At 47.6% G+C, this 18,426-nt stretch overlaps 1 protein-coding gene across 7 annotated transcripts in view; it reads left to right on the top strand.

Moving 5' to 3' along the window:
- The window catches only part of SGSM2 (small G protein signaling modulator 2), a 38,921-nt gene extending 21,618 nt beyond the window's left edge, over window positions 1–17,303 (top strand). The window contains exons 7-24 of one of the 7 annotated variants that reach the window (XM_048325025.1): window positions 298–432; window positions 871–995; window positions 1,288–1,355; window positions 1,720–1,883; window positions 2,389–2,518; window positions 3,897–4,031; window positions 6,623–6,773; window positions 7,340–7,404; window positions 7,782–7,927; window positions 8,350–8,478; window positions 10,959–11,141; window positions 11,496–11,822; window positions 12,481–12,605; window positions 13,406–13,488; window positions 13,919–14,028; window positions 14,487–14,583; window positions 15,328–15,495; window positions 15,766–17,303. In XM_048325025.1, the coding sequence (XP_048180982.1) occupies window positions 298–432; window positions 871–995; window positions 1,288–1,355; window positions 1,720–1,883; window positions 2,389–2,518; window positions 3,897–4,031; window positions 6,623–6,773; window positions 7,340–7,404; window positions 7,782–7,927; window positions 8,350–8,478; window positions 10,959–11,141; window positions 11,496–11,822; window positions 12,481–12,605; window positions 13,406–13,488; window positions 13,919–14,028; window positions 14,487–14,583; window positions 15,328–15,495; window positions 15,766–15,854 (2,430 nt within the window). In that variant the 3' untranslated portion in view covers window positions 15,855–17,303. Of the gene's footprint in view, window positions 1–297; window positions 433–870; window positions 996–1,287; window positions 1,356–1,719; window positions 1,884–2,388; window positions 2,519–3,896; window positions 4,032–6,622; window positions 6,774–7,339; window positions 7,405–7,781; window positions 7,928–8,349; window positions 8,479–10,958; window positions 11,142–11,495; window positions 11,871–12,480; window positions 12,606–13,405; window positions 13,489–13,918; window positions 14,029–14,486; window positions 14,584–15,327; window positions 15,496–15,765 lie in introns of all 7 variants that reach the window. The other 6 variants (XM_048325023.1, XM_048325024.1, XM_048325026.1 and 3 more) reach the window with 6 other exon arrangements.
- Window positions 17,304–18,426: the final 1,123 nt, after the last annotated feature.

Raw genomic sequence — 18,426 nt, 5'->3', positions numbered from 1 at the left:
CTGTAATGGAACCTTTATCACAGATTAGAAGTCCATTTGGGCCACAGTGTCCTCTTTATCTATATGTAGAAAAATTTGAGATCCAGCACTAAATACTGTGGCTTGTGACAGTTGTGATCTGATCAGGTAGTTCACAAGAAATTCTGAGCTGCCATGGTCAGGGCTGAGTTACGAGTCCAGGTGATTTCTCTGCAAACTCCCCTGGCTGCACAAGAAGTTGCAGTCCATAGAGAGTGATGTAAATGGTGCAGTTCGTGTGTCCCTGCCCGGCCTGACCTGCCCTGGCTTTGTGTGTAGATCCGGAAGCGCCACTCCAGCGGGAGCACGTCGGAAGATCGCTTTGCTGCTTCGGCGCGGGAGTACGTGGAGTCCCTGCACCAGAACTCCCGGACACACCTTCTCTACGGCAAGAACAACGTCCTGGTGCAGCCGGTGAGTGCGTGGAGTTTGGGGCTGTGGCTGGAGGAGGCACTGGTGTAGCTGGGGGTGGAGCTCAGACCTGCCAAGCGCTCGCTGCATTCTGTTCTCAGCACAGAGCTGCCTTCTGCTTGGCTCTCCTGTGCTGGGGTAGATTTGACAAGTGACAAATGCTTTCACTGCCTGACCACTGTCAATGAGCAGTGGGCCTGTAGGCAGGAACAAACCTACTGGACTGTATTTCATAAACCAGCTGACTGTATTGTGGTTTTTCCCCTCTTTCTGTAGCAATATTGTATACCAGTACTTCTGCTGTTAGGGTTTCCCTCAGCAGTTCCCAAATACTGCAGCTTTGAAACTTGTGTGGCATAGAAAGACTGGAACATATATTTTATGCAGGTATTTTGTGCACTTGAGTCACCTGGGTTATCTGTCTGTTGCTTCTGTGAACAGAAAGATGACTTGGAGGCAATTCCTGGGTATCTCTCCCTTCATCAGTCAGCAGATAGTTTGACATTAAAGTGGACTCCAAACCAGCTGATGAATGGAACCCTTGGAGATTCAGAACTGGAGAAAAGGTACTCATTGCATTCAGGAAAGATGGGAAGCACTGTGTAACCTGCTGGGGGCACCAGGAAAGGGGAAGGGAAGGGGAAGAGGGAAGCAGAGGTTGTACAGACCTGGTACCACAGTATCAGTGTGGAGAAACCTGCTTTCCTTTGCCGTTTACTTGACTAATAATGTACTTCAATTGACCAAATTTATTAAGCAGTTATTAACTTAGCAGAGTCTTTCTATCAGGTGCTTGGAACTGCAAGCATTCCTGAATATGGAAAAAACAATGTTGCCTGCTCTTTCCTTCCCTTTTAGTGTTTACTGGGACTACGCATTGGTTGTGCCAGTGAGCCAGATTGTCTGCATCCACTGCCATCAGCAACGTAAGCATAACCCTTAGGCGTATATTCCTTTAAAATTCATAAGCAGGAGAGCCACTTGAATGATTGCTTTTCCTCCCTCAGTGTCGGGAACACCTCTGACTAGGTCTGGCCATGTGGGAATGAGTGTTAAAATCCCCAGTCCCAGCTGATAGAGGATGACAACTGCATGAGGCTTTCATAGTTTGCTTGTATCTTGAGTTTCTGTAGGACTGAAGGGCTGGTATCATCCCTAGATCACACTGTGCATTACAGAGGTTTATTTATCTACTTAGTGATGATCCCAAATAATATTTACTTAGAGGGTAAGAGCAGAAAATTGAGGCTCTGATGTAACAGTGTGGACTCCCCCTGTCCTCCCTTGCAGCAGAAAGCAGATGGACATTAGTGCTGGTGAGCCAGGATGGGACACAGAGGCCTCCGCTGCACTTCCCCCAGGGAGGGCACCTCCTCGCCTTCCTGTCCTGTCTGGAGAATGGGCTCCTGCCCCGTGGCCAGCTGGAGCCCCCGCTGTGGTCCCAGCAGGGCAAGGTACTGCTTTTTCTGGTGAACTCTCGGGTGAGGCTGGTGTTGATATCTCTGCTCCACAGGGTCTGGGCATGGACTTCCAGCTGCTTTTTGGTAAAGTAGGAGGCAAAATAACTCCATTAGTCCAATTTGATTCTTACACACATGGTCTATAAAAATTGTTCATACCTCATTACCCCATTGAGCAATGAGCTGGAATCTGCTGTTGCATCAAGATACAAACCCACACAATAGGAGTGAGACTGAGATGGACTGGACAGAGGTGCTGCCAGAGGCCTGGAGTGCCCAGCTCCCATAGATTACGAGAAAAGGCTGGTTTATAGTACACAGAAAAGTAGTGTTAAGTACCCCAAAACCACCAGCTGTATATGACTCCACTGTTTTCTCCCTTACCTCCTCCCAACATTGAAAGTTGGGAGATTTAAGATGCCACAGGTCTGCAATACTTAGTTTGTTGTACTCTGTTAGTCACTCACAGCTGAATGTATGGAATTATTATTTTCTCTAGGGCAAGGTGTTTCCAAAGCTTCGAAAACGGAACAGCAACAAATCAGTGGACCTGGAGGAGATGCCAGCTGAGGACACATCCACAGACTATGTGTTCAGAATTATTTATCCTGGACACAAGCACGATAACAGTAAGTGCCTTTGTTCTGCTTTGTTTGAAAAAAAACCAAACAAAAAACCAAATCAAACATCTGAGTAAATCTTGAAGTAATATCCTGGGAAATACCTGCAGGTGACAAGCCATGTTTTTGTAAGGGGGTAAAAAACCCAAACCTCTCACAAAATTTCACCAAGAGATAATTGTGATCAACAGGTGCAGCTTAGGTTTCCTTAATGCAGTGAGACTTGTTATCTTAGTGGAAATGGAGTTGAGGTGGGGAATCTTACATTTACACTGTGTTTTACAGAGGAAGTTTTCAAAATACTCCCCTGGGCTTGCAAACTGAGACTGAAACAAAAGATTGCTTGACTAGCCAAGAGCAGTTTTGCTCCTTAAGTGAGGATATTTTTACTGGCCACACTGCTTGCTCATAATGTTATTAGGAAAAAAAACCAACCATAAACTCTTAAAAGTACCCCAAGAACTCCCTGGGCTAAGTTTTCCTGGCTTGGAAGCACAAACTTAACAATGGATAAATAAAGGCCCTTCCAAGGAAACTAAATGAATTCCCGAGCACCAAACCACCTCATGTCATCAGTGAATACAAATTCCTTACATGCAAGAAGGTATTTGAGCTAGTTCTCAAACAGCATGTTCAGTTTTATTACCCTTGGCAAAGAAGCAAGAATTTCCTGGGAAGATCAGACCCTAAAGTTTACAGGGGATTTGGAGTTACTGCTCATACTGGGACTTACTGCAGCTGAGAAAGCAGGAATCTCCTCTGCAGCCTCCTGACCCCGGGGCCTGGGCCACAGGGCTGGCTGGGCTTTGTCAGGGCTGCCGGGCTGGCACAGGTAAGTCCATGCACACACCAGCAAAGCACCTTGTGCCTTGGCCTGCTGGAGGGGCTGCAGAGCCCGGGCGCTCCTGGGGCAGGAGCTGCAGCTCCTGTGCCAGGCAGGACCTCTGCCTGTCTGCAGGGCCACACACAGCTGGGAGCGAGGGTTTGCTGTCCAGGTGCATCTGGCACAGGTTTCAGAGAAGGGGCCACAGCATTGCTAAGGGCACAGTGAAGGACAGAAGCTAGATGGGAGCCTAGAATTGCCCGTGGAGCTTTGCTCAAAAGCATACTCAGCTGCTGCAGGCTGGCACTGGGATCTTTCTCCCTTGCTGTGGTGTGCCATATGTGCTCTCACAGCCTGTGCGCACTCAATGCCGGCCTGAGTTTGGTGGAGCATGCTTTGTTTCTGTAAGAAACTCAGTTTTCGCAGCCGTTTACAGGAGCTCGTGCCCTCGAGCAGAAGGCAGGATTCAGGTCCTTTGTCTTTGCTGACCATGTCCTTTTGAGCTTTCCCACAGAATTGAGTTCTTTCTTCTTATGCTCCTCTTTCACTATTTTCTTTGAGCAGTAACTATTAACTACCACCACTTAGCTGCCAGCCGCTCTACCTCTGTTGACGATGATGAGGAGGAGGAAGATAAGCTACACGCAATGCTATCAATGATCTGCTCTCGGAACCTCACAGCTCCTAATAGGATGAAAGGTTTTTATCCTCCTCCCTCTGTGTCCCAGAGCTCTCTTGCAGCTCCTTCCACTGATGCATACAACAGTGTTGGCATTATTACAGGGAAAGGCATTTCACTCAGGCCATGAGATCTGGAGATGGAGGTGACTGTGCAGAGAGGCTGGGAATGGGCTCACAGCCTGTGGGGAGTGGGAACTTCCCTCTTCCCTCTCCCTTGGTGTGTGTGCTGCTGAGCAGCAAACCTCCTCTCCTCTGGGGCTTTCTGCCCCACCTCCATAAAGGCTGGATACTAGAGCAGGCTCTCAGGAGAGAAGGAGGGGGTGTAACAGCTTTGTGATCTCCCTGTAAGGTAGCAGAGTATGCAGAGAAGGCTGTGTGGAGATGCAGTGCCTGTCTGGGGTTGGTGCTTTCATTCCACTTGCATCCATAGGCTGGATGGGCTTCAGAGGATCAGCTGTGAGCTCTGCCACCCCCCCACAAATTTGTCATCTATTTCTTTTCTTTAAAAAGTTCATACTATTTAAGTTGATATTCTCAAGATGTGTGCGCACTTGGGATCCAGTAGTTTAGCTCTGAATTCTGAGAAGTCCTTGCTTTCTCTTATACCCTGGACTGGTGGGACTGACTGCAAGAGACAATAATAGCCCTGCATCTCTGTACAATGCCGAAGTTCTGGGTTACACAGGGTATCGACAGGTGTTCAGGGAGAGCCTCCTCAATTCTTCTAGGCTGCCCACACACTTATCCCAAGGGAGCAGCCCCTGGACATTGATAAAGCCCAGCCCAAGTTAATACAGAGTTCTTGGAAGGCATGGACAGAAAGAAGTTCCAAAAATAGCGTTTCCCTTGAAAAAATATGCTGTTTTAGGAAGTTTCAGGGTGTCCTAACTGATCATGCCTGGATACGGGCAAAAATGGGAAGGAGAACGTTTAACTGCCACATACACATTAAGCATAAGGAACACAATTTAGTCTTTAGTCAGCTGACAGAAATGTAAGTTATGCACTAGAATGGCTGTCAGGTGTCTGCTTTTGCTTATTTTTTCTTGAAGGGGATGGTAGAGTGAGGGATGTGTCTGGGAATAGCCTGGCTGGGCTGCTGTCTCTCCAGCAGCCCCATCCCATAATGACAACACTGTTGTAGCAGGTTTGCCAGCCATCTGCTTTGACATTTTGCAACATGCTTGACTTTTGCATGTAGCTGAAGTTACAGATAACACCACTACAATTAAATAAAAGATGCTGTTCACTCTAATTCTTCACTAATTCAGGTACCTTTCATCTGAATCTTTAGGTTCTGTGGGGTTCTTTCCTTGTTTCTCTAAAAAACAGAATAAAAAATTAAAACTGAAAAACCCACTTTTCCTGTCTATAGAGGGGAGGCAAAAACTAATGATGTAAAAATGTTTATCCAGTGGTTTTTATTTGAACCCAATAAGAAGCTGCAATAAAGACTGGGTCGTTCAGCTCCTTCCTGAAGAATTAAGGTGAAGAGCATTTTTGCATCACACTTTGTTTTGTGAAATGAAACACACATGACTGCTTCCGCATGAGCCTGTGCTTTTTCTGTTAACAAATGGGTTTACTTCACTCCTCCCTCACCTCTGCCCACTTTCTAACAGGCACTCCTAAAATGCTTTGTGCTACCTTGATTTAAAATGCATGAGATGGTTTGGAATTGCCCCCACCACCACTCAACAAATACCTGTTTTAAAAGCACGGCCCAGGGGACTGAATTTTGCTTGTAACTGTTAATTTAGTGGCATACTTTATGCATACATTATTGTATTTGCCTTAATTTTAATCATGGGTGAGCTGAAAGGCCAGTTATTTATTATAAACCAAAAACCCCACAAGCTCAAATGCCAGCTGGGAAGGCTGAAGAGCTGAAGCTAAGCTTTCTGAAGGGAGCTGCTGATTTTTTTGCGTTGCCTTTCCTGAAGCTGGTTAAAAAGGCAAATAGATTTGGTGGAGCAGGGATAACTCCAGAAGCTGCATTGTACTGTTGGATCACATACTCCTGTGTAGAGTATCCTTTTATAAATACAGTATGGACATTAGCAGGACTGGAACTGTCCTTTTGTGCTAAATATTTTAGGATCTGGTTCTGAGGGGGAAAGAAGCATCTTCTGAAAGTAACTGACTCAGTTTGTCTTAATTTCTTTCATGCTCCAACTTTCACTCTGGCTGGACCAGCAGTTCCATGGCTGATTCCAGGAACTGCAAAATGAAATTCTGAGGCCTGAATGAAATAGAAGGTTGGGCTAGATGATCTCTTCTGGCCATAAATAACATTTCCATAGTATTACACAAGAACCATTTAGTTGTTCCTGCAGCACCCTTTTCTCTATTCTCTTGAAACATGAACTGGGATGTGCATGGGCAAGAGAGGGGCAAATGGTGAAGGGGTTTGGCTTCCTGGGAAGGGACCCTGCACAGCATGCAGCGGGTCCAGAGCAGTGATTCTGAGGATGCTGCTCTCCTGTTTCTAGAATCCAGGTTCAGAGCCTGTTGAGAAGTGAAGCATGAACCATCAGGATGCACAGAAGGAAGAGGGGGAGAGAAGGGAAAAGGCTGATGTCCTTCTGTCTTGTTTGGTTTTTCCACAGACACCAGTGAGATGATAGAGATGCAAGGCTTTGGGGCAAACCTGCTGTCGTGGCAGCTGGAGCACTGCAGCCAGGGCTCCTCCTGTATCTCCTGTTCCACGGGCAGCTCTCCCTACGACATTCCCAGCTGCTGCAACTGCATCCATGACCGGTGAGCAAGCTGTGCAGAGAGCTTACCCAGGGACTGTGTGCATGCCACAGGTAAAAGCAGGAAGGTTTTAGTGGTTGCAGCACTCAAGACAAAGAGTAACAATTTTCAAGTAACCATTTTCAAGTAGTTCCTAACATAAAAATTGAAGTTAGGCAGCAAGAAATTTAGTTTATTAAAATTAACCTATTAAACTATGCTCAGGTCACATTTTGATAGAACAGTTGCTTCCAGTTCTTTTGTCTAGTGTAAAATACTTCAGCTCTGGAAACGTTATCTTTAACAAGTCATTAACAATTGAATGAAGGGCAGCAGTTCAGTTTGACACAGACCTTTACAGTGCACCTGCAGCAAGTTGGGGCTGTGTGTGCCAGGGGAGAATCTGTCTGGGGCCAAAATGTTGGTGGGGGAAATGCTTTAAAAGTGTAGTTTGTTATTACTGTGTCCTTTAACTAAATAAGTCTTGGTGCAGAGAAAATTGCTGTGTGTAGGACGCAGGGATCAGCATGAAATTCCTGATGCTCTCTGTCCTCATGACCTGCTGTTGTCCTGTTGATGCCTCTCCACAGAACTCCACTAAAGATGTTGTGTGAAAGCATGAAGAGGCAGATAATTTCCAGAGCCTTTTATGGATGTAAGTGAAGCTTCTTATATCTGGCCCATGTGGTGTCCATATGCTTATCTAAACAACATGGGATGTTTGGCTTAGAAAGCAGTCTGGCCCCAAATTCAGGGCAGTAGAGTGGATGTGACTCCAGTGTCAGTACTGTGAGTTTTGTGCTGGCAGTGGGAGGAGTGATGCACAGTGAAGACAGAATGTGGTTTTACATGGCAGCGTAATGCAGAGCTTGGACATTGCTGGTCTCTGTCAGATCTGTTTAATCTTTGCTGTGATCCCCCATTCTCACGCGGTGCAGTGCGAGCTCAGTTCAGGCAGGACTGTCCTGGGGGTCCCCAGGCTGCCCTCAGGCAGGGCTGTGTGGCTGAGCTGCTCCCTCGGTGTCCCCGCAGGGCTGGCGCACTGCCGGCACCTGTCCACGGTGCGCACGCACCTCTCGGCGCTGGTCAACCACAGCATCGTCCCCCCCGACAGACCCGCCAGCGCCGCCGCCGGCCTCACCAAGGAGGTCTGGAGCAAGTACCAGAAGGACAAGAAGGTCAGTAACACATCCCCTTTGTGTCTGGTGCACGGGCTCCACATGCTGCTGCACTGGGCAGGGAGTCACCTGGAATGGGCCCCAAGAAATGTTAAAGGTGTTGGACCACAAGGTCGCTTCTCAGCTAGTGAGAGTGAGTCGGTTCTTACAGTCTCATCTCTCCTTTGCTTCTCTGATGACGGCAAAGATATAAATTAATATCAAAGCAACTGATCTATTAGATTGTTTTCATGGAGGGCATGACAGCCTATATTAGACTGGATTTGAGCTAAGGCCCTAAAGGCTTGAATCAAGCTGCAGACTTTATTTAGTGCCCTGCATGCATTTCAGTGTCTCTGTACTCGGTGTGAAGTGACTCTGAGTGTAGCTGAGTTAAATACAGATGTATTGCCTTCAACACCTCTTTCTCCTGGCCACTGTAGAACTACAAGGAACTGGAATTACTAAGAAGAGTTTACTATGGCGGGGTCCAGCATGAGATACGGAAGGAAGTGTGGCCGTTCTTGTTAGGTCACTACAAATTTGGCATGGCCAAGAAGGAGATGGACCAGGTAGGCACAGCTTCCGTGGAATCTGAGTTACATTTGCAGAGTTTGTTTTCTGGATAGCAACCGTTGGTCTTTATTACTGTTTAATATTCCCAAGGGAAAAGCACTACTGAAAACATTAGCAACACATGCAAGCAGAGGGGGTTTGATACCATGTTTTAATGTCTGAAAGTCACTAAAATGGGAGTTCTTTCTTTCTTGAAGTCAGGGAACCTGCATTCAGCTCTCCTTGTGGCATGCATGTGCCCTGAGCACACCCTGTGTCCACAAATTTGTTGCTTATAAAATGGGGAGACATTGACATTTGGGAATTTTACTCAGTGCTGTCACTGGTTGCAGTGACAGCACTGTTCTCCCTGACTGAGAGAATGGGATGTTCTCCCCTGCAGAGCCACAGGACTGCAGCAGGACCCTGCCCTGTGGGGAAGGTCTGGATTGTGTATGGTGGTAAAACATTGCTTTTCTGTGACATCACCCAAATGTTGGCTGAACTGGATAGAACAGTAATGAGGTTTGCCCTGGAATATAATTAACACATTAATCTGCTTTTCAGTTAGTGTTATTGCCAGGGAGGTAGCACTCATGCAGTAGCTGATTCTGTTCTGGATTAAATTGATAAGGAGTGGTTTATATATCAAAACATTTGGCATTTGCTGACTCCCAATTACTTTATATGCCAGGGGGTAATTTATATCCCTGTGAGCACCTGCAGAGCAGAAGGGCAGCCTGACCTCGAGCCTTGCCATGGGCAAATCAGTGTCTTGCAAATGGGGCACTTTATAAGCAGCTCTCTTTTTACTAAATATTGCTGTGGCAATTTTAGTTGTTTGCCTCCCAATAATCTTTAAAAGCCAGTTCTGAACACAGATGGAGAAATAGAGCCCTTCACTGTTCAAACTGGGTCACAGTCCAGACTCTTCCCCCCCTGAATCCAGTCATCGTAGTAGATTATAGATTTTCTGGCTGTAGTGTGTACATCAGGAACTGCTCCATTCTTTTTTATCTCAGATTTTCAAGAAAGGCAGGATATTGGAGGTTTCTTGCATAGATTGCATTTTGCTGTCTCTGATCTCCACAGGTATATGAACCACCAGATTTATGATGCATGTTTAGAAATAGAAGGTATGTCTGGAACTGAACCAAAGGACCCAGGTGCTTAGTTTTTAGAGTGGGAGATGTGAAGCCATCTCTCATGGATGCTAGCCCCAGCTTCAAAGGTAATGTGTATAGCTAGAACACAGGAGATTTGACAAGATAAATACTGGAGTCTGTATGATAGGAATTACAGTAAATTCATACAGAGATGTTTCAAGATAGAAAAGATCTGATTTGCAGAACACAGGCTCCTAAAGAAGATTTTTCTCCCTGAGTTTGTACCCTACTAATCCAGGGGTGCTCCACACTTAACCTGGAATTGTAATGAGCTACTCAACACCAGTAGTAAACAAGAGTGATGACTGACTCCTCAAAGGAATGGGCTGTTGGAGACTGAAGCTTTACACTGAGTGTAGGAGTCTGTTAAATGAGTGACATGAAAACAGTCCTAACACCTGCATGTATAGGAAACGCATTGTGTCCCTAACTGAAGTCATTGCAGGTGATTTATCATCTTTGCTTTCTGATAGTATTTTTGCACTCCCAGATGTGGCTGTCCTCCAGCCCTCCACTAACTGTTGTATTTTATGATTTATGACTCGACAGCTACCTCAAGTGACAAATAGCCTGCAGCTCTTAGCATGAACGCTCGGGTAGCAGCTCAGCCAGCGGAGCGCGGAACCAGGAGCCAGCTCACGACTGTGGTTTCTCTTCAGCTCTTGACAAGTGACAGAGTAGTAAAATTGCTACATGTCCCTTAATAGCTCAAGGGGGATTCTGTGGCTGTCTTTCAAAAGAGAAAGCCACCAGTGGCAAAGATCTGTTTTATTCCTGTGGTGCCCAGTGCAGGAGGATCTGGCCATGCACAGTGCAGCCACAGGACGGGCTGTGCGAGCTGGGATTCCAGAGTGTCTCCCAGGATCTGACTCTGCACAGGCTGGTGTCTATAAACCTCTGACCTGGAATTCTTTGCAAGGGCTACGTTAGTGTTGGAACAGAGGAGCTGGAAGGAGGTGTGATGAAATCAGGGATGATGCAGTTAGAGGTGGCACTCACTCCATAGATTGCATCTGACTTCTGTGTGAGGTTTCACATGACATCTTCTGTTCTGTGTCACTGTCACAATGCTGTTGATAGTGTATACGCCTGCTTATATGGATCCTTTCTGGTGCCTGCAGTGTTATTAATTCCCTGCAGTTAATACCCAACACCTGACTACTCCTCTCCAGTCACAGGGATGTGCTGCTGCAGCAGGAGGGCCTCGGCATCCTTTGGGCTTCTCAGCCTGAGACCCTGCACCTGCCTTAGACCTCTTCCTCCTGTTTCCTGCCAGTGCCAGTGCCTTTTGGCAAGGAGGGCAGTGTCTCAGGACGTGTTTCTGTCTGCAGGTGGACGCAGACATTGCTCTGAGGTACCAGAAGGTGATGGCTGAGTGGAAGGCCTGTGAGGTCATTGTGAAGCAGCGAGAGAAGGAGTCGCATTCGGCCACGCTGGCCAAGTTTTCGTCAGGCAGCAGCATCGACAGCCACGTCCAGCGGCTCATCCACAGGGACTCCACCATCAGCAATGATGTAGGTACTCCCTTCCCACTCACCATCTGGAGTGGGCAGTGCGCTCAGCATTTGCAGAGGTGCAGCCCCAGGAGGCAGAGATGGAGATTAGCACAGCTCCTGAACTCTGGGCAGAGATTACAGCTGTGGTGCCTCCATGTTAAGAGTGAAGAGCAGCTCTGAATTTTGGGTAGTCTAGAGCTGTTCTTAAGCAGGACATGCCTAAGGGGCTCTGAGGTTCCCCTACGAAGGAAGATCCCCTGTCAGCAGAGGAAGAGCTCTCCTGATCTCTTCCTCGTAGGTCCTTTAGTCAGATCCAGCAGAGAGGAAATGACCACTACTACTGAAGTGTGTGTTTGGTTCTGCATGTCCCAGGTGTTTATATCTGTGGATGAAACGGACTCAGTGGAACAGGACCCCAAAGGGCAGGAGGACCCCGCGCTGACGGCGGTGCCAGCCCCGGCAGCCGTGGAGTTCGACTCGCCCGACTCGGGGCTGCCGTCCTCCAGGAACTACTCGGTGGCCTCGGGCATCCTGTCCAGCATTGACGACGGGCAGAGCGGCTCCTTTGAGGAGGGGGCCGAGGAAGAAGCTGGCACTGAGGTGGCAAGGACTGAGCCAGGCACACCCCACGTGCAGAGAGCCAAGCCAGGGGTGCTGCAGTCCCAGGACTCTGTCTCAGAGGAGCAGCTGTGTTCCCAGGTGGATTATTTAATGGATGTCGCTTCTGTCTGCGCTGCGTCCTACACAGTAGGTCACACCTGAAGTACCATCATCTCTCTTGTTGCTTTCTGAGCAAACACTGGTACTTTTTCAGATAGGATTTAATGAGAGAGAATCCCAAATTAGAACTACACCTGGTGGGATGGTAACTGAGGATTTTTGCATCCAAGTCTTTCTGTCTGGATTTTGAGCTAGATTGGAAATAAGGCAGCAAGAAACATTCGGGTGTTTTTCTTAAGCAGGAGGGCAAGACAAACAATGTGGTACAATTCTAGTGTTACTTAAATCAAGCTAAAACCCCCATCTAACCAAACTGAACCACAGCCTAAATCTAGATTCAGGGTGCCACCACCTCTGTTACTCTTGCTGTCACACAGCAGCATAGTTTTTGCTTCTCTCTGCTGAAGTTATTTAGCTGAAAATAACCATTTGGAAATAGGACAGGCTTGGCACATTCCCCAGTGAAAACAAATGTGGTTTACCTGGCATTTTTGACAGTAATTGAGTATTTCGATGTCCTCATCTGCTTAGAGTATAATTGTACTGTTTCTGGTTTGGTGATTCTCAGTGCAAATCTCCACAGGGTCCTGGGAATGCTGTGAACTTGGCAGATCTAACTCAAACTTCTCTGTTCTAGATAGAGTTATTGGACACTGTTGCCTTAAATTTGCACAGAATTGATAAAGATGTCCAGAGATGTGACCGGAATTACTGGTATTTTACTGCTGAGAACCTGGAGAAACTCCGAAATGTCATGTGCAGGTAATGAGCTTGTAAACACAACTACTTTCACATTTCTGTCACAATCCATAAACTATAAACTATAATAAAATGCAAATAACAGTCAATAAGGATTCTCACTAATGAATTTTAAAAAACTTGGCAGAAGGAGGAGCAGGCAGGATGGCAGGTTAGAACATGGGTCCAAGTTTGGAATGCAGATTTGAGAAGATTTCTCAAGAGACCGACCCTATTTTAGAGAACTCTTCTCTGAATGTACTCTGAGGTTTGGGTTTCTCCTGATCAGGATGATGCCTCCATGCTCTGAGGGCATGCTGTAAAGGTGACAGTGCATGTGCCCAGAGACAGTGCTGAGGGACACGTGTAAGTAGACAGAAAGTCTGTATCTACAAATCCAGCCCCAATCAAACCAGTGTCTGACCACTGACAGCAGCTGGAAACGATAGAAAGTTGTTTTCCCATCTGGGAATGCAAATTGCCATGAAGGTGGTTCAGCTACACACACTTAAAGCAGAAAGTGTCATGGACTTTGAGACTTGGAAAAGATAGCAAAATTCCACTTAGGGCAGAAGACAAAAGCCAAAAGCCCAGGTTTTTTCCATAGACTGCTGGGCATTTGTCAGCTGTTTTTTCCCAAACCACTGAGATGCAAGGCATGTGTGTGAGGGTTGGCCTCTTTATCCAGGCAGCAAACAGTAAAGAGCTGTGAAATATTCTGGGAAGTGTCAGAAGGTTCTGAGACTCACACCTCCAGCAGCTGCTTAGGATTTGATCTCACATATGGAATCAGCCTTCAATACAAGGATTTCTTCTTTCCACAGCTATGTCTGGGAGCACCTAGAAGTTGGTTATGTCCAAGGCATGTGTGACCTCCTGGCTCCTTTGATGGTTATTCTTGACAATGGTAAGGAAGGGTTTTCCTTTGGGATATGTTGGTATCCTTAGTGCGGTCTTTCCTTAGAAACGCTATTTCAGAAGGAGTTGTCTGCATTAACCAGGGCTGAGTCACCAGCAAAATCAAACCTGTGACTCCTGGTTCATGTTTTCTCCACCTGTGGCTGTTGAGACAGATAACATTTACTTTACCCAAGTTAGTAAAATTACTGTGTTCTGGCAGTTGCTGACACTGAAAAGTCAACTGCAGGCTGGATTCTTTGACACATAACTAATAAAAATGGTCCAGAGTCAGGAACCAACCTCTCTTTCATCTAAATCCTGGGATTAAGAGAACAGCAAAGGGGAAGACCCTGTTCTTCCCAAGCCCTGCACTTCCATTAATTTGGTTCAAGAAGTCCCACAGTTGCCAGCACTGAGTGTCTGCCTTGTCCCTGCAGATCAGCTGGCCTACAGCTGCTTCAGCCACCTGATGAAGAGGATGAGCCAGAACTTCCCCAATGGAGGTGCTATGGACACACACTTCGCCAACATGCGGTCCCTCATCCAGGTGAATCTGCTTTAAGGGTATCTGAAAGAAGACAAGGTTGTGGCAGAGGCTCAGGACTCACCTGATGCCCCAGTGAAGGGCAGGAGCTCTAAGGAGCGGGGTTCAGGTGTGACTTAAGAGCTGGGGAGGAGGAGTTGTAAGTGGATTTGTAGAGTTACAGCCTGAGGGCAGAGATGGAGGCACGGTGGAGGGACGTTTGCCACTTGTTGAGAATCAGTAGGATCTTCACCTTGTTGCTTGGACCTTTAAAGTCATGGTGAAGATCAACTGTGACTCCTCAGGCCAGCACTGAGCCAGGGCACCCAGGTCACAGCACTGGCACACACAGTAAAGGGCTGTTCCTGTGCTGATCAGCTGCTCTGACCGTCCTCTGGGATGAGGAGCAGAGTGGGAGTCCAGCACCTCTGACCGTGGCTGCTTTCAGACCACATCGTGACAGCTGATGTTTTCCATTCTAGATTCTGGACTCAGAACTTTTTGAATTGATGCACCAGAATGGAGATTACACTCACTTTTACTTCTGCTATCGCTGGTTCCTGCTTGACTTTAAAAGAGGTAATAATGTTCTGTGCCTGTAGTTTAGAGTTAGAATTGCAATAGCTCTGTGTTTTGGTGTGAGTGTCTGTCAGGATGGTGAATGGCAGCTGGGATCACTGAAGAGTTTGTAGCCAGGAAAGGTTATGCAGCTCTGAGGTGAAACAGCACTGGAATGAGTCTGAGCTTAGAAAGGGGAGCTGCAAATTCCTGCCCAGTGCAAATGCCTGTTTGCTCAAGGTGGTCCCACTCCTGTAAGCTTTGATACCTCCTGTCTAATCCCTGTGATAGCAAGGAGCAGCTCAGCAATAGCTCAGGAGCTGCTGTACTTTGAGTGAGGTGCCTTGTATCGTGTGGGAGCGCCCTGGATCCCAGGATCCTTGCACGAGCACACTCCAGCAGGGTTGGTGCTGACAGGCCCACTGCAGAGCCGAGATACGCCTGGACACACGGTCAGACCTGCAGCCTGTCACACAGCCCTGTACAACACCCCCTGTGCTGCTCTCACATGGTCACTGTGGTTCAGGTACCTTCCTGGGCTTGGCTCTGCACCACCACACCTCCAGGCTCTGGCAGTTGTCCTTTAAAGCCAGTTCCGTGCCTTACGTGCACAAGTGAGAGGAGTTGGCTGGAGGAGAGGGGGAGAGGAAAATGAGGAGTCATCAGGTTCTGTTCATGTCTGAGTAAGGCCTGTAGACATTGGCTGGGGGGGGGACATGGTCAGTTGAATAATCAGATGCTCTTGTAATGTTTATTCCCATTCAGAATTGTTGTACGAGGATGTATTTACAGTGTGGGAAGTTATTTGGGCAGCAAAGCACATCTCTTCAGAACATTTTGTCCTTTTCATTGCCTTAGCACTTGTGGAAGTTTATCGAGAGATTATCCGTGATAACAACATGGACTTCACTGATATCATCAAGTTTTTTAATGGTAAGAGCCATTTTGATAGAAAGTAATGAGACTTTGCTCCTTCTCTGGTCCTGAGGCTGTCTGGTGCTGCTCATTTTAAGCTGAGTCTCAGTGCTGGGACCTACAGCACAAGGGATTCATCCACTTCTTCTGTCCTTAATTCTCCAAAACCAACCCCCTGCAACTCTTTGGGATTGCTGCTTGTTACACTAATTAATTAATGCTAATGCTACATGAATAGCAGTGCCAGGGCAGGAAGGTGGTGCTGACAGTTTTGTCTGTGTCTCTTAGAAATGGCTGAGCACCACGATGCTGCGGAGATCCTGAGGATAGCCAGAGACCTTGTCTACAAAGTGCAGACACTGATTGAGAACAAGTGACCGTGGGCAGGCTGTCCCCAGGGCCTCGCTGGGAGCCACTGGATGGAGCATTCCTTGCACTGTAATTCCCAATGGCGTTTTAATTGCATCTTCCATGTAATTTAATAAATAGTGAGGAGATGGTAACAGACTTTTAAAACCCAAACTTTCCCTTCACCAGACGAGGCTGGCGTTTGATAGTCCTTGTTACACTCACTTTGTATTTCTAGACAAAATCTTTTTGCATTCTCTATTTCCCTCTCTAGAAGACATCTGTCTTCATCTTTGCGATGTTGAAAGGGGGGATTTGACCTACTGCAACATTTCTATTTTGACTTACTGCACCTTTAAAGCCTGGATGCACGTTGTGTGCTCTGCCAGAAGCTGCCATGGAGGCAAGGCCAGGTCCACTGTTGGAAGCATTGGATTGGGTCCTTGGAGGAGCATGGTCCTGGACTCCCTGTCTTTGCCTTGAACATGGAAGAGAATGTGTCTGAGCTCATGTTGCTAAAACATTTGGGTTTGTATTTAGCAGTGATTAAAGTGATAAGGTTCCTGGCTAGGAGAATGGCCTTAACCTAAGTTCATGGGAGCAGTTGATGAGCTCATTAGCTAAAACCCCAGTTTGGCCTTGGCTGACTGGCTCACACTGCTCAGTCTTCGTGGCCCACACAGACCTGCCTTTGTTTTGCTTTGCAAACTGACCCTGTGACCACTCCCAGCTGCCAGGACCTGCTCTGTGCTGTTCAGGTGAGCAGGTTCAGCCCACAGACAGGGCTCTGCTCACGCTGGCAGCTCCTGCTCCCTGTGCTGTGCAGAGCCACGGAGTCACATCCCATGGAGAGCAGATGGCAGTGCCCAGTCTGCTCCAGATCACTCAATGCACACTCCTCCTCCTCCCTGCTCTGCAGAGCTTTCTGGGAGGAGTCTCCATGGGATCCTGCAGACACAAACCTGGCGCTTGTCTCTGCGAGCAGGATCAGCCCTTGCCAGGTGAAGGAGCTGGAATTGCTGGGGGGCTCTGAGCTGCTGCTGCAGCCCCTGCTGGGTGTGGGGCCCTGCTCTGGGCCCTGCTGATCCCCAGTCCTAGCAGTGCCCAACCTCCACAGCCTCTGTGGCTGCTTCGCAGTCCCAAAAGTGCTCCAGGTGCATCTGTCCACTTGAAAGCTGAAAAAGTATTTTTAAAAGAATGAGAAGAGTGAGAAAAACCTCCAACTCCCAGAGCCCGGGGAGTGATGGATGTACAGATAATACTGCACTATTTTCCTTTGGTATGCTGGGAATGTTCTGTACAGCTGTTTCACACAAATCCAGTCTGTGAACTTTGCTGTATTTGTTAGAACATTCTATCTGATTGGATTTTATCAATGTTGTGTATTATTTATTTTTGTTGGGAGCAGACTATTCTCTTTATTGCTCAATTATTTATGTTTAAATGTAACTTATGAATAAATACTTATTGTCAAGGCATCCCGTGGAGCTCTTTGGGACTGATTTCTCTCCTCCCAAGGTGATTCCAATGACAGAACAGGGATGAGGCTATCTGGGAGGATAGGACGAGATGTAATTAATGTTTCTCTGATGAGCTGCATGGGCTGTAGTGCTAAAGGCAGTAAGTAGGTCACCAGCAAGTAGAGTCCTGAGGTCCTGTAGAGGACTTTAAGGGCAGTTTTAATGTACCCACTTGGCTGAGCCTGAGCCAGCCCAGCCCAAGAACAGAAATAGGCTTATGACAAGTGTTAAAAAGTAAAAGTTTCATCCTGAAATTTTAAGCCTGACTGCGCTGCAGCTGCATTGAATCCAACTGAGCTGCTGGACTTCCAGAAGAGATCCTCCTCCATCACTCCCAGTCCCTGTTCAAACCCCTTAAACTCCTCCAGCTATGCCTCCCCTGCAGCAGGGATGGTCCTTCCTCAGTCTCACCTGGCTGCTTGGCTGCTACTGGCAGTTTTTGAAGTGGTGTTCCAGGTTTTTAGGCTAAATAGGTCTGCCTGGAGATGAGTCCCTGGGGAGTTACGGAACATTTTCCCATTCCACTGTAAAAAGGCCCAACAAAGGCCTCTGTGTGCAGGGGTGGGTGTAGCCCTCCCTCAGCCACTGCTTGTTACAGCTGCTAATTGGGTATTTATCCCTATCAACAAGGATCAGCCCTTTTTGAAGTGCATCCGAAGACATGTTGGCCTAAATAAACTCCCAGTGTCCTTGTGTCCTCTGCATTCACCTGTCTGCATGGTGGGACTGGGGTGGGCAGAGCACCTGAGCACTACAGCTGGGCTTACAGCTGGCTCTTGTCCCTTTGTGCTTCCCACACATCCCCCAGTGGTCCCTTTGCAAAGTCTCAGTAATTTTTAACGCAATTATTTAGACCTGTGGTGTTTCCTCCACCCCCTCTGCCTGAGCCCACCCGGGGGTCCAGCCCCACCCCCTGACCTGCTGCCCCCAATGCCACCATGGGGTTTGACTTGCCCTGTGCTGGATGACCGTCCATGTCCACCACGTCCACCACATCCACATCCCAGAGACCAGGGACCAGGAGAACCTGGGACTCCAGCATCTGCAGGAGAGAGAGCAGTTACACAGGGGGCAGCTCTGG

The sequence above is a fragment of the Corvus hawaiiensis genome, chromosome 20 (genome assembly GCF_020740725.1).
Source record: "Corvus hawaiiensis isolate bCorHaw1 chromosome 20, bCorHaw1.pri.cur, whole genome shotgun sequence".
Taxonomy (NCBI): domain Eukaryota; kingdom Metazoa; phylum Chordata; class Aves; order Passeriformes; family Corvidae; genus Corvus; species Corvus hawaiiensis.
The sequence above is the reverse complement of the archived record's forward strand: the minus strand, read 5'-3'. Positions and strand labels throughout refer to the sequence as shown.